The following is a 13,340-nucleotide window of genomic DNA, read 5'->3' as shown; positions in this document are numbered from 1 at the left end:
TGATGGGGCTTCCCCAAGGATCAATTCCCCACAACAATCTCACAATCCAGAGTGACAGTTTGGTCATTTAGCTGGTCACAAGTATGTTGCCAGTCTAAATCTAACAAGGCTCTTAAGCTGGATGTATGTTGCTATTTTATTTTTTAATTAATATTGTGTTCTTTTCTCCCCTCCTATTCTAAAGGCTTATGCTGGGATACAATTCCGTGGACACTGGCAGGAGCCTGGTACTCACACATGTGTGAAGCAGGCAATGTGTATCAGTTGGCTATTTGACTGTGGCGGGCATTAGAGGCCAGCTCAATCCTGTTCTCACCCAATGTCCACCACACACACTGGGGTAGATCTTGACTTTGTGCGATAGTGTAAAACGGGTGAAAGTGAGTTGGTAGCCCGTTTTACATCTCTCCCCCCTTTTTATTTCCATCTGCCCCATTCTTTCCAGCAGGGTTCGCTGGATAGCGACCAAGAGCAAGAACCCTGGATGAATTTTCTCCACCCCAGCCCGAAGCACTGAGGCCAAATAGAATGTCCCTTACAGCCACTCTAACTGAGATCAGCTAACTGAGGCAAAGACCATCCAGGCAGCTGTGTTTCTGTAACCTTGTAGTATGGTACTAACATATTATTTGGCACTTTGCCATAATTGTTAAAACATAAACTGACCACGCCGTCCTCCATGAAAATGTACTAAGATACCAATCTCGCATAGCATTTCTGTGAGACCCTAATTGTCTTCACCTACTGACACTTGGAGAAACAAACTCTTTTCCTTCTGCTCTTCCTCTCTCTTCAAGGAAACAGAGTCCTGGTCACCTTGTTTTAATTCAAGGATTGCAACCAACCAGCTAGAGTTGAGTACTAAAAAAAGAACCATCTTACATCACAAAGTGCAACAGCACACCCTCAGAAAATTAATTCCAATCACAGAATCTTTAATAATCAATCGAACATCTGACCTCACAGACCATGGCATCACAACTCTGGATTGTGAGATTGTTGTGGGGAATTGATCCTTGGGGAAGCCCCATCGGGGCCATTGCAAGTGCTGGTACGCCCTAATTAAATGAAACCTCTGTCCTTTTCCTGCCGCGTGATGCTCAGATCGCAAGGCCAAGACTTCAGTTGTTTACCAATCATTGAAATAGGTGCCACAGGGCTGGTGTCGGACTGTAATCTATGAGAGAGATGGATGAGAACAAAACATTAAACGGACAATCTGGAGAAAGCTGAGGCGGAAAATGATAAAAGTGAGATAAAATATAGAAAAACAGAAAAGTAGGAAAGGAAATAACTGTGGGAAAGAAAAGCAAAATTCCCCAAAGCGAAGAGCTGAAAGAAAGCAATGATGAGGAAAGTTAGAGATTAAAGTCATTCCCAGAACATTTCTTTGGCCACTATTGTATTATTCTTGGCCTTTTTTTTCTGTATGTTGGTTATGTCTACAATAAGGACAGTCCTGGTCACCCTTAGTAATTGTTGGCAATGGTGGGTCTAAAAATACCTTTTAAGGAATAATGAAGTATTTATTACTTTCTCCTTTTTGCCTTCTGGGATCTCTCCATGTCTGCACAACATCTGTGAATCAAAAGGATAAGCGGAGGTCCTGCTCTCACATCGCCCACTCGGGAGGTGGGCAAGGGTGGTCCCAGGGGACTCTTCCCTCACTTTATCCTCCCCGTTCCCACCACATGGAGACATTTTCGGCTTGTGCTTGATCGCTCCTCACGATGGGTTCGATCTTGTCTTTGTGCGAGAGTGTAATGCGGGCGATAGCGAGTTTTACATGATGTCAACGGAAATAAAGTTCGGGATTGCGATGTAAAAGGGGCTGCCGACTCACTATCGCTCGTTTTACACTCTCGCACAAAGTCCAAATCTACCCCCAATGTCTCCGGAGTAGGAACTTCCAGTGTGAGGGATCGCAAACCACCAGCCTGTACCCCATCGCTCTGTGGAGCAAGAATGGATATTTTATGAATGGAAGTCAGCCACTTTGGCAGAACATGGGAATCTTTTAAGTACGGGCTAAGTGGGCTTCAATAAGGATAGCTGGTTCAGTTTGACGGTGGGAAATCGCACTGAAATACCAGTAATAAAAGGGCCAACTTCAGCCCCATCGCACTCTTGTAGCAAAACAGTCTGTGCATCAAGGCTGCAAATTCAGCAACCCCCATTTGAAAAAAATTCTCCTGAAGCAGAGACGAAAAGAAAAAACGAATGCTGGAAACCTAAATAATCCACGGTAGGTCAATCAGTACCTGAAAGAGGAAGATTTGTTTTATCAATTGTTCTCAGGATATGGGCGACAGTGGCAAGGCCAACATTTATTGCCCATCCCTAGTTGCCCTGAGAAGGTGGTGGTGGTGGTGGTGGTGATGATGGGCCTTCTGCTTGAACTGCTGCAGTCTGTGCGGTGCTAGCTTGTAGCAGTTGTTTTTACAACTGAGTAAGCTCACTAGGCCTCTTAACAGGGTGTTAAGACACTGCGTAGGGATGGCAAGTTCTCTTCCCCGAAGGACATCAGTGAATCAGTTAAGTTTTTACAACACAATGGCAGGTTTTATGATAATTTTGTTCTCATGTCAGCCCACAAATTATCATATTTATTAAATTCAATAGCCAACCGTGGTGAGATTTAAACTCATGACCTCTGGATCGTTAGCGCAGTACCACAACCACATACTCGCTTTAAGATAGATTAGCTGGCTTTTCACCAGGCCACGCCTGAAACCTTTGTTTCCCTTTCAGACGCTGATCAACTGGCTGTGTATTTCTGCTATTTTCTGAACTTATCTTTAAACCATCTCCCTTGAATTTTTTTTTAAAAAGGTCACTTGTGTCATTCCCTGGCTGAGAGGGTGTGTAGACAACCTTTCCCAATGCTGCACTGCCATCAGCACCAATCAATGGATGGAAAACTGTGGGCAGCACTCCCGATTATCCGTCACGTCCTGGCTATTCTTGCGGCCCCCCCCCGCCGGTGCCTCACAAAATTTACCCTGTACCACCTTAGAGTTGATTTCTCCTTGAATTGACACATACAAGTGAACAAGGACTAAACACTATCTTGTAACTTTGTGATATTTCTGAAATGTAAGTACACCAACGTGTTATTTAGTAATTAAAACATGCCTATAATTAAACGACACACAGCGTAAATGTACATCTAATTCTTTATTCCTTACTCGTTTACCTTGTACTTATTGTAAGACAGTCCATAGTCTCCAATTTTAACAGTCAGGTCAGCAGACAGCAAGCAGTTTCTCAAGGCCAAGTCACTGGACAAAGGAGAACCACAGCTATTACTTTATAATAATTGGGAGCAAATAGGTACAATTTAAATGCTACTCGATTATAGTCAGTTTTCCTCATCTCCTGAAGGCATGTGGTTTTATAGGCATCAGACATCCACTTCACCCAAGTAACCAGAGGACACAGATTTAAGGCGTTCAGCAAAGGAGCCAGAGGCGACATGAGGAAACAATTTTTTTAACGCAGTGAGTTGTAATGATCTGGAATGCGCTGCCTGAAAGGGCGGTGGAAGCAGATTCAATAATAACTTTCAAAAGGGAATTAAATAAATACTTGCAGGGAAAAAAATTTACAGGGCTATGGGGAAAGAGCAGGGGACTGGGACTAATCGGGTAGCTCTTTCAAAGAGCTGACATGGGCACGATGGGCCGAATGGCCTCCTCCTGTACTGTACCCACTATGATGAAGTGGCCATTAATCACGTATGAGCCTGGACAATGACTGTTAAGCAGGTTATTCGACCAAGTCTGACCCCGTCTTCACAGGATGTCCACATATGTGAAATTCCAGCAGGAATGGCTGGGCAGCCATCAGGAGCAGGACCAACTGTTCCCACCCGACTTGGGGAGCGTTGATGCCAATCCCTACAGTCTGAGATCAGCTAAACCAAGGGATTGAACCTGAGACCCTCCTGATGAATAAGATAAACTTGCTGAACCATTGAGGAGCACCTGAAACTATTTTGTTTTAGATGTTTGAAGCAGTGTGAAAAATTGTTTTAACATTTTACTTATGGAGGGGGGAATCTGCTTAATAGGAAAGCCTGCAGGTCGACTGCAATTCTACACCTGTCTGGCGCAGTGCAGTGTTGCTCCAACACGCTGCGTTGTTGCGTTTGTAATTCCCTATATAACAGGGGGTCTGGTCTGATTTGACCCTTTGGGGATAGGTTCCAGCTGGAAACTAGGTACCTCCCCACAAGAATCGATGCGGTCAATGATGATCAGGCCGGCCGGCCAGTCTGGGCTGATCCTGTTTACTTCACTGTGACCAAGTTGAAGAGCGGTCACTTGGGAGTAGCTGACTAGCCATGTTCTAGCCCAGGTGGTGCGGAGACGGGTGGTATCACTGAGGTGGTCTTGGGGCTGTATATTATGGGGAGACCAAAAAGAGCGGGAGCAAAAGAAACATTAAAATAGATGTTTACAGCACAGAAGGAGGCCACTGAACCCTTCTTGTCTGTGCTGGCTCTTTGCTAAACTAATCCCACTACTTTACCCTCCCCCCATAGTCTTGTATCCTCCTGCTTCAATGTTCCCTTAAAAGATGCAACTGTCTCCAACACAATCAAAACATTCCACGACAATTTATCATTGCAAAGTTATTTTTTATTTCACACGTGCAACTGCACTGTCCTGAGCACATTCACCAAATAACTTTAAACAGGCAAAAGGAAAAAGATCAGAACGGGTAACCTTTGGAAAGACATCACATGCAAAGCTTGAGCAGCAAGTTGTCTGACTGGAGAAGCTGCAGATGATTAACCCCGTGCAACCACGCGTCAGGGAGCGAGCACGGAGCTCGAATGGACAAGCAGCGAATGATCACCCCCAGCAACAAAATCACTGATGCTGGAGCCATGAGGTTCACTCTGTCAGCATCAGGATATTGTTGCAGGGAACGAACAGGAACGACGGTCTCCGTGGCAGGAAAGATTGAAGGGAAAGATGTGGTGGGGGGGGGGGTGGGGAGTGGGGGGAGAAAATGGCTTCAGGTTCGAGAGATTGTCACTTGCAGCTGCAATATTTGCCATCAGCAAATGGCAGAAAAATAAAGCAGAGACCATGTAAAAGGAGACAAAAGCAGTCATTAGGTTCAAAATGAAGGAGGGAAAATAATCCTTTGAGAATCATCATCAAGCTTTAACTTAAACTTGTTTAGTGAAAAGCAGTACCTGGCGATTTCTTCTAACTTGGCTAACAGAACACAGTGTAGTAACAGAACACAGTGTAGTAACAGAACACAGTGTAGTAACAGAACACAGTGTAGTAACAGAACACAGCGTAGTAATACCATTGTGCCGGTCACTTAAACAGGATCATTTCTATTTGAATCCCCTGTAAATATACTTGTGGTTTATTTAATACTGAATATTTCCTTAATGCTGTATTACAGTGTACTACTATCTAAGGCTGTATTGAAGGTTGGCTTACTTACAACCCTTTGTCAGGGCTTATAGATTTTGCATTAGAAAGGGATGCCTGTTTTGTAATTGAGATTTTGACTGTGAAATTAATCTAGCCAACATAATTTGATTGGCCAGCCACAATAATATTATGCTTTCTAAGTTTCCAAAAGGCACTTGGTATTAATGGGGGTGTGAAAAACACCGGGGGGTGGGGGGGGGGGGGTGAATTTCCTCGGGGGGGGGGGGGGGGGAGAAGGGGTTCTCCCACTCCGCCAGGGTCTCCGCAGAAGTTACGGCAGCAAAGCAGAAGACATTGCAAGGATATTCACCCCCACTGGCACCAACATCATTGCACTCTCCTCCGATATTTTGCCCCTGTTGCTACGACCCAAGTAAAAATGCTGCAGTTAAATACCAGCTGTTTGATTCTCAACAGACGCTTTTCAATATTCTACCCACATACATTTATTTTATTAACACATTACAGCTAACTCCCCCAGACGGATAAAGTACAACTAGATTGCTCTGAACCTTGCTGGTTTCAGCATAATTTCCCAGACCTTAATCAAGAAGGCAGCTCAGAAAAGAACGTTATATATAAAGCAACAGGTATTCAAATCCCGAATTGCCATTAAATCTTAATTTGAATTTGTGCTAAGGAATCAAGATGGTGATCCCACACTTGCAGAGTATAGATAGCATCCTACCTGTGTATGTAGTTGTGTTTGTGGAGATACTGTAGGCCTGAAGTGATCTCACATGCCATTCTCTGCAGAGTTGAGGGGTCAGGGGCCAATTCATCAGCTGCACTATGAGTCCTCAGATAACCCTTTAAGTCACCCTTCAAAACAGCAATAAAAGGTGAACATTAAACCGGTTTAAGATAAATATACCCCAACCTCTGCTTTGCTGGTCTGTAGCCCAATAGAAAATAAACATTGGCTATCAGAACGATGAACACATCAACACCTCTTGCTGAAATGTTTTTCAATTTTCCTCTGCAGTTTATGTTAGTGCCTACGAGTTATCATGAAGCTTCAATGGAAACAGTGGGGGAACAATGGTTTGGAGGGGGGGGTGCTATGATTATCCTCTGAGGCCAAAAATTTTAAATACTCCCTTTCCCATTTTTCTTCAGGTTGCTCGTGAGACCCAGGCAGACCATCTGGTCCACTGAAGGTCCTGGCATAAATCCTACCACCACATGCCCCTCTGTTTGGACACCCCACGGGAAGAAAGTGAAGCAGGAGGCTGAGAACACCCCCCCACTCCCACCTTCCCACCTCAGTATAATGTTACTCCAGGTGTTGGCTCAGTTACAGGAAGCCCTGGATATCCTGAAGCAATGTTGTAGAGGCAGAGACCTGATTCCCTGGCCTCCTCCCCCAATTCATCTTCACTGCACCTGTGTTCTCCAGGCACAATGAGAAGGGAAATTTGCCCCTTAATGTCCCACTTGCACGCTCTGTGCATGCGTACTTCAAAGCACATGCAAAACTCTGTCCGCTAGCAGTTCAGCGCCGTTGGAAGTTTTAATGTCCTGTGAGATATAGATATGGGAGCAGCAGGACAGGTGGTCAGGCTGGCATCGTGATACCAATATCAACCTGGATGGATGGATGAAAGAAAAGAAAGATAGAAAGAAAAGACCTTGCATTTATATCGGCCTTTTCACTGTTGTAATATAGGAAATGCGGCAGCCAATTTGCACACAGCAAGCTCCCACAAACAGCAATGTGATACGGACCAGGTGTTTTAGGTGTTGGTTGAGGGATAAATATTGGTCAGGACACTGGGGAGAACTCCGCTGCTCTTCTTCGAAATAGTGCCATGGGATCTTTTACACCCACCTGAGAGGACAGACAGGGCCTCAGTTTAATGTCTTATCTGAAAGACGGCACCTCCGACAGTGCAGCACTCCCTCAGTACTTCACTGGAGTGTCAGCCTAGATTTTGTGCTTAAGTCCCTGGAGTGGAGCTTGAACCCACCATGTTGTAACTCAGGGGTGAGAATGCTACCACTGAGCCACGAAAGAAGGAGTGAAAAGAACGTGGGGGAGAATGTGTTCCTAAAGCGCCTTGGGACGTTTTACTATGTTAAAGGCGCTATTTAAATGCAAGTTGTTGTCGAGTGAGAATAACCCATTTGACTCTCTCACACTCTCTAGTAATTAGTTATATACTCTAAAATGTTTTACTTATGCGGTAAAATAACTTCTGCTATTTTCAAATGTAAAGAATCTTACAACACCAGGTTATAGTCCAACAATTTTACTTGAAAATCACAAGCTTTCGGAGGCTTTCTCCTTCGTCAGGTCAGGCTATTTTCAGGGATTGAATGTATATTTACCACCAAGGTGTCAGCCTTGGCTGAGTGGTGGCACTCTTACCTCCAAATCAGAAGGTTGTGGGTTCAAGTCCCACTCCAGAAACTTAAGCACATAATCTAGGCTGACCCCTCAGTGCAGGACTGAGGGAGTGCTGCACTGTCAGAGGTGCCACCTGTTGGATGAGATGTTAAACTGAGGCCCCATCTGCCCTCTCAGGTGGGTGTGTTCAAAGATGGCACTATTCAAAGAAGAGCAGAGAAGTTCTCCCAGTGTCCTGCCTAACATTTATCCCTCAACCAACATTACTAAAAAGAAAATTATCTGGTCATTTATCTCATTGCTGTTTGTGGGAACTTGCTATGCCCAAATTTGCTGCAACACATCACAACAGTGACTACACTTCAAAAGTACTTCATTGGCTGTGACGTGCTTTGGGAAGCCCAGAGTTTGTGAAAGGTGATAAATAAATGCAAGTTTGTTCTTTCTTTCCTGTATTATTTAGCACTATCACTATTCTTGGGCACAGATGAACTGCTGTAAATGGAATGCTGTATGAGTTACTTCAAACATTGAATACATAAAATAAAAAGGTACAATTAAAGGAAAATACATTCTGCACTTTAAATGATTTGTGGTAGCGCAAAGTTTTGTTGTCGTGCGAAATACACCCTATGGAAAATTAATTAGTTTTACAATGGAAGTAACTGGCTGCAGTATGGGTAATCTATCATCCTTTTGGCCTGGCAAGTCAATGACATGCAGCACCAGAGGCAAGCTTTAAATAAATGCTTATCTCTCTAATGTAACTAATAGCTGAATTCAATAAAACTCAATTGATTATGTACTATGGTAAAAGCTGGTTCTGGCATTTTATAAATCAAATTATGTATAAACATCTTTTTATAGGGCTCAGCTTTTCTACATATTAACTGATGGTTTCTGGCCCTTTGTTTTGACTTCCTATGTTCCTATGTTACTTCCAGTATTTTCACTTTTGACATTTTTTTTTGAGAGCTGTAACGATGAGACAAAACCACCAGGAGGCATAGTATATCCAGATTGATGCCCTTGTAGCAATAATCATGAGATGTGCGTTTTAAAATATCACTGGTTCAACTATTTATATTTAACAAGCTATTTGAACTTCAGACTACCAAACAAATCTGGTTGAATTTACTGGAGGCAGTCAGCCTGCTAATTAGAATAGAAGTTCAGTATGTTTGACTTGAAGACCGTAGACTTTGGTATTTTTTTTTGCCGTCCAACAGTTTTAACAATTCACGCTGGGTTAGTCATCGACAGACCTTTAAACACAAACCGAGTAGTACTAAAGCAGCTGGTGGGAATGCACCTGTACCAAACCCTTTCCCTTGCTCCAGATCAAAAAGAAAAAAAAAATACAAAGGCTGGAAACGCACAGCAGGTCTGTCGGAATCTGAAAGAAAAAAAAGACACGTCAGCATTCGAGGCGGGACCTTTGATCACAACCGACCTGACGAAAGGTCCCACTCAAAACATTAACCTCTGTTTTCGATGCTGACTGACCTGTTGTGCATTTCCACCAATTTCAGCTTTTATTTCCCCTTCACAGGCCCGAAGGGACCATGTTCAGTATCCCCAGTAAATACATTTCAGATGTGTTTTTTTTTAAAAAACAAACTTTACCTTAAAAAAGGTATTGCCAGAATCCAGCTAGGTTATTAGTACATATTACACAGAAAGTGATGCAGCCAGGCTATTTAAATGCAAGTTGCTGTTGTAAAATTCAATGGCAATATTTTCAGGAAGCTCGTTTCTACAGGTACCTATAATATGTTTGCTCCACTGGAGAATGCTAAAGCCACAAAAAGAAAATACAGCACCTTATAATATTAACACGGACTGAGGCTTGTGATATTGCTCAGTCCAGCTTAGTTTAGTGATGTTCACTAATGCTCCAACTTTGACCTTTCAATGTGTATGCAGTGTATGTGTCAAAATACTGTGGTAATGAGGTTATCACTTGACAAGTAAATGCTGTCTTGGTAAGCAGAAAAAGGAAGCTTTAAACAGCGAGTGTTGAATGTCTCTCCTACCCTCTTTCAACCCCAAAGGAGTTTTCTGGGAATACTGACAAATCACAGTGGCAGCTGTTAGCTATAAAATCATCATCCTCTGCTCTAATCCTGGTCTTCAAGCAATGCCCTATTATTTGTAAACATTTCTCTCAAGAACATAATAACTATCACAAGCCATCTTTATCTATCCCGGCTAAAAAAAAACTCTGAGGAATCTAAAGCAGGTTTTGTGCCATACAGGTCTCAGGAAGATGTACAATAAAACTTGAAGAACACGTACTCCAAGTATAATCCACTCCCTCCTCTTTTTTGCAGAGTGGAATCTTCCACACACCATGGTAAGGTCAGCATTAATGAGAAGGAATCACAAGTGTCACCTCCCCTTTAAGACTTATTCAGCCAGGGCAATGGTTTCTTGTATATAAATGGTAATCCCCAGCCTCCCGAATGAAGCCAGAGGAGGCAAGAGGGCAGAAGGATAAGTGAGGATGTCCACACAAAAAACCCACTGTCCTCTTTCTTTTTGTGTTAAAGGTGAAGGTAAGACTAATTGTAAACAATTTTACAACGCCAAGTTATAGTCCAACGATTTTATTTGAAATCTACAAGCTTTCGGAGGCTTACCTGAGGAAGGAGGAAGCCTCCGAAAGCTTGTAGATTTCAAATAAAATCGTTGGACTATAACTTGGTGTTGTAAAATTGTTTACAATTGTCAACCCCAGTCCATCACCGGCATCTCCACATCATGGGTAAGACTAAGGGTGAGAAGTCGATATATATATCCACAAAGTTTCTTCCTGGTTTTTATCTTGAGGCTCTTCCATGGAGCCCAGTACACGTCCATTTCAGATGGCACAGAGTGGACAGGGCTTGCTGAGTTGAGGTAGCACAGCCTCTCTGGAACTTGATCACTGCCCACTTGCTGGTTTGTTTTTCAGCCTCCACGGACTAGGACACCAATGACTCTGAACTAACCAAAACATGAAAACCAATTACCCTGCTAACTGGCAGCTGAGCCTCCAGATTGGTGCTCGGGACTGCCACAGCCCCAGATGTGATGGATCCATTAATCTGTGCAATACCAAATTCTGATTCCATGCTGGGACTGTGGGCCCAAGGCGTAATCTTGCCCACTTTCAAAAACGATCTGAAAATTCTTCTAAGGAGGGATTAATGTCGACATGGCTGTTAATTGCCCCCCTTATGGAACTAGGTTTCAGTTCAACATCTAGAAGGTTTTGTTAGTAGGTCAGGATCTGCATGAAATGGTGTGAGGTACGATCGGGCATCTTCCTTCTCTTGCCACAGATTGGTTTCTGCTGTTGACCTTTGATCTTATGCATGGCGGGCGAGAAAAACTAATGGAGCAAAAAAAATCCTATTTGTCCAAAAGTGCTCTTGCAATCGGAAAGTTCTTATAACAAGGGCTTGTGCGTTTAATAAATGAAAGGAGGAAAAACAGGACTTTTTAAAAATCATCTATATATTATGTTAAAAATCTTGTGTAGGGTCCACTTCCTGTTCTTAAACTTCACTTCCCATTGTCATGATCTTACATCAACATTTAACATTGAAGTTGCCTATGTAATCAGTTATAATGGGAAATCCTTATGTAAACAGGTCCAGATGACCATAATACAGTTAGTTTTGGCATAGTTATGGAAAAGGACAAAGACAGAGCAGGAGTTAAAGTTTTCAATTGGGAAAAGGCCAATTTTACTAAACTGAGAAGTGATTTAGCAGAAGTAAACTGGAAACAGCTACTTGAAGGTAAATCAGTGTCAGAGCAATGGAAGACATTCAAAGGGGTGATTCAGGGGGTTCAGGATAAACATGTTCCCACAAAGAAAAAGAGAAGGGCTGCCAAATCTAGAGCCCCCTAGATGTCAAGAAGCATTCAGGATATGATAAGGCAGAAAAAGAAAGCCTATGATAGACACCAGGAACTCAATACTACAGGAAGCTTAGAGAGTGTGCAAAGTGCAGGGGTGAAGTTAAAAAGGAAATTAGGAAAGCAAAGAGAGGGCATGAAAAAATATTAGCAGGTAAAATCAAAGACAACCCAAAGATGTTTTATAAATACATTAAGATCAAGAGGATAACTAAGGAAAGAGTAGGGCCTATTAGAGACCAAAAAGGAAAACTATGTGTGGAGGCGGAGATGTTGGTATGGTTCTTAATGAATACGTTGCATCTGTCTTCACAAAGGAGAGGGATGATTCAGGGATTGAAGTTGAGGAGTAGGAGGAGGAGTGTGAAATATTGGATGGGATAGACATAATGAGAGAGGAAGTATTAAGGGGATTAGCATCTTTGAAAGTGGATAAATCACCAGGGCCGGATGAAATGTATCCCAGGCTGTTAAAAGAAGCCAGGGAGGAAATAGCGGAGGCTTTAACAATAATTTTCTAAACTTCACTGGATACAGGCGTAGTGCTGGAGGATTGGAGGACTGCTAACGTTGTACCGTTGTTTAAAAAGGGAGCGAAGGATAGACCGAGTAATTACAGGCCCGTCAGCCTAACCTCGGTGGTGGGCAAATTATTGGAATCAATTCTGAGGGACAGGATAAACTGTCACTTAGAAAGGCACAGACTAATCAAGGACAGTCAGCATGGATTTGTTCAGGGGAGGTCGTGTCTGACTAACTTGATTGAATTTTTCGAGGAGATGACAAGTGGGATTGATGAGGGTGGCGCAATTGACGTAGTCTACATGGATTTTAGCAAGGCTTTTGACAAGGTCCCACATGGCAGATTGGTCAAAAAAGTAAAGGCCCATGGGATCCAAGGGAATGTGGCAAATTGTTCCAAAATTGGCTCAGCGGCAGGAAGCAAAGGATAATGGTCGACGGGTGTTTTTGCGACTGGAAGGCTGTTTCCAGTGGGGTTCCACAGGGCTCGGTACTAGGTCCTTTGTTTTTTGTGGTATACATTAACGATTTGGACTTAAAGGTAGGTCACCTGACGAAGGAGAAAGCCTCCAAAAGCTTGTGATTTTCAAATAAAATTGTTGGACTATAACCTGGTGTTGTAAGATTCTTTACATTAAAGGTAGGGGGCATGATTAAGAAATTTGCAGATGACACAAAGATAGGCCGTGTGGTTGATAGTGAGGAGGAAAGCTGTAGACTGCAGGAAGATATCAATGGACTGGTCAGATGGGCAGAAAAGTGGCAAATGGAGTTCAATCCAAAGAAGTGTGAGGTAATGCATTTGGGGAGAGCAAACAAGGCAAGGGAATACACAATAAATGGGAGGATACTGAGAGGTGTAGAGGAAGTGAGGGACCTTGGAGTGTATGTCCACAGATCTCTGAAAGTAGCAGGACAAGTAAATAAGGTGGTTAAGAAGGCTTATGGAATGCTTTCCCTTATTAGCCGAGACATAGAATATAAAAGCTGGGATGTCATGCTGGAACTGTATAAAACACTAGTTAGGCCACAGCTTGAGTACTGCGCACAGTTCTGGTCACCACATTACAGGGAGGATGTAATTGCACTAGAGAGGG

At 43.0% G+C, this 13,340-nt stretch overlaps 1 protein-coding gene and 1 long non-coding RNA gene across 7 annotated transcripts in view; one reads left to right on the top strand and one right to left on the bottom strand.

Moving 5' to 3' along the window:
- LOC137341075 (uncharacterized) overlaps positions 1-8,380 on the top strand; it is a 33,434-nt gene extending 25,054 nt beyond the window's left edge. For both annotated transcript variants that reach the window (XR_010966948.1, XR_010966947.1), the window contains exon 5: positions 6,582-8,380. This is a non-coding gene — a long non-coding RNA (uncharacterized lncRNA). The remainder of the gene's footprint in view (positions 1-6,581) is intronic.
- The window catches only part of aatkb (apoptosis-associated tyrosine kinase b), a 303,879-nt gene that overhangs the window by 20,423 nt on the left and 270,116 nt on the right, over positions 1-13,340 (bottom strand). For 3 of the 5 annotated variants that reach the window (XM_068003976.1, XM_068003977.1, XM_068003978.1), the window contains 3 exons: positions 9,125-9,208; positions 6,151-6,284; positions 3,197-3,281 (listed from right to left, as the gene is read on the bottom strand). In XM_068003976.1, coding sequence (XP_067860077.1) covers positions 3,197-3,281; positions 6,151-6,284; positions 9,125-9,208 — 303 coding nt within the window. The remainder of the gene's footprint in view (positions 1-3,196; positions 3,282-6,150; positions 6,285-9,124; positions 9,209-13,340) is intronic. The other 2 variants (XM_068003979.1, XM_068003980.1) reach the window with 1 other exon arrangement.

The sequence above is a fragment of the Heptranchias perlo genome, chromosome 23 (assembly GCF_035084215.1).
Source record: "Heptranchias perlo isolate sHepPer1 chromosome 23, sHepPer1.hap1, whole genome shotgun sequence".
Lineage (NCBI taxonomy): Eukaryota > Metazoa > Chordata > Chondrichthyes > Hexanchiformes > Hexanchidae > Heptranchias > Heptranchias perlo.
This window is presented reverse-complemented; position numbering and strand designations above follow the sequence as displayed.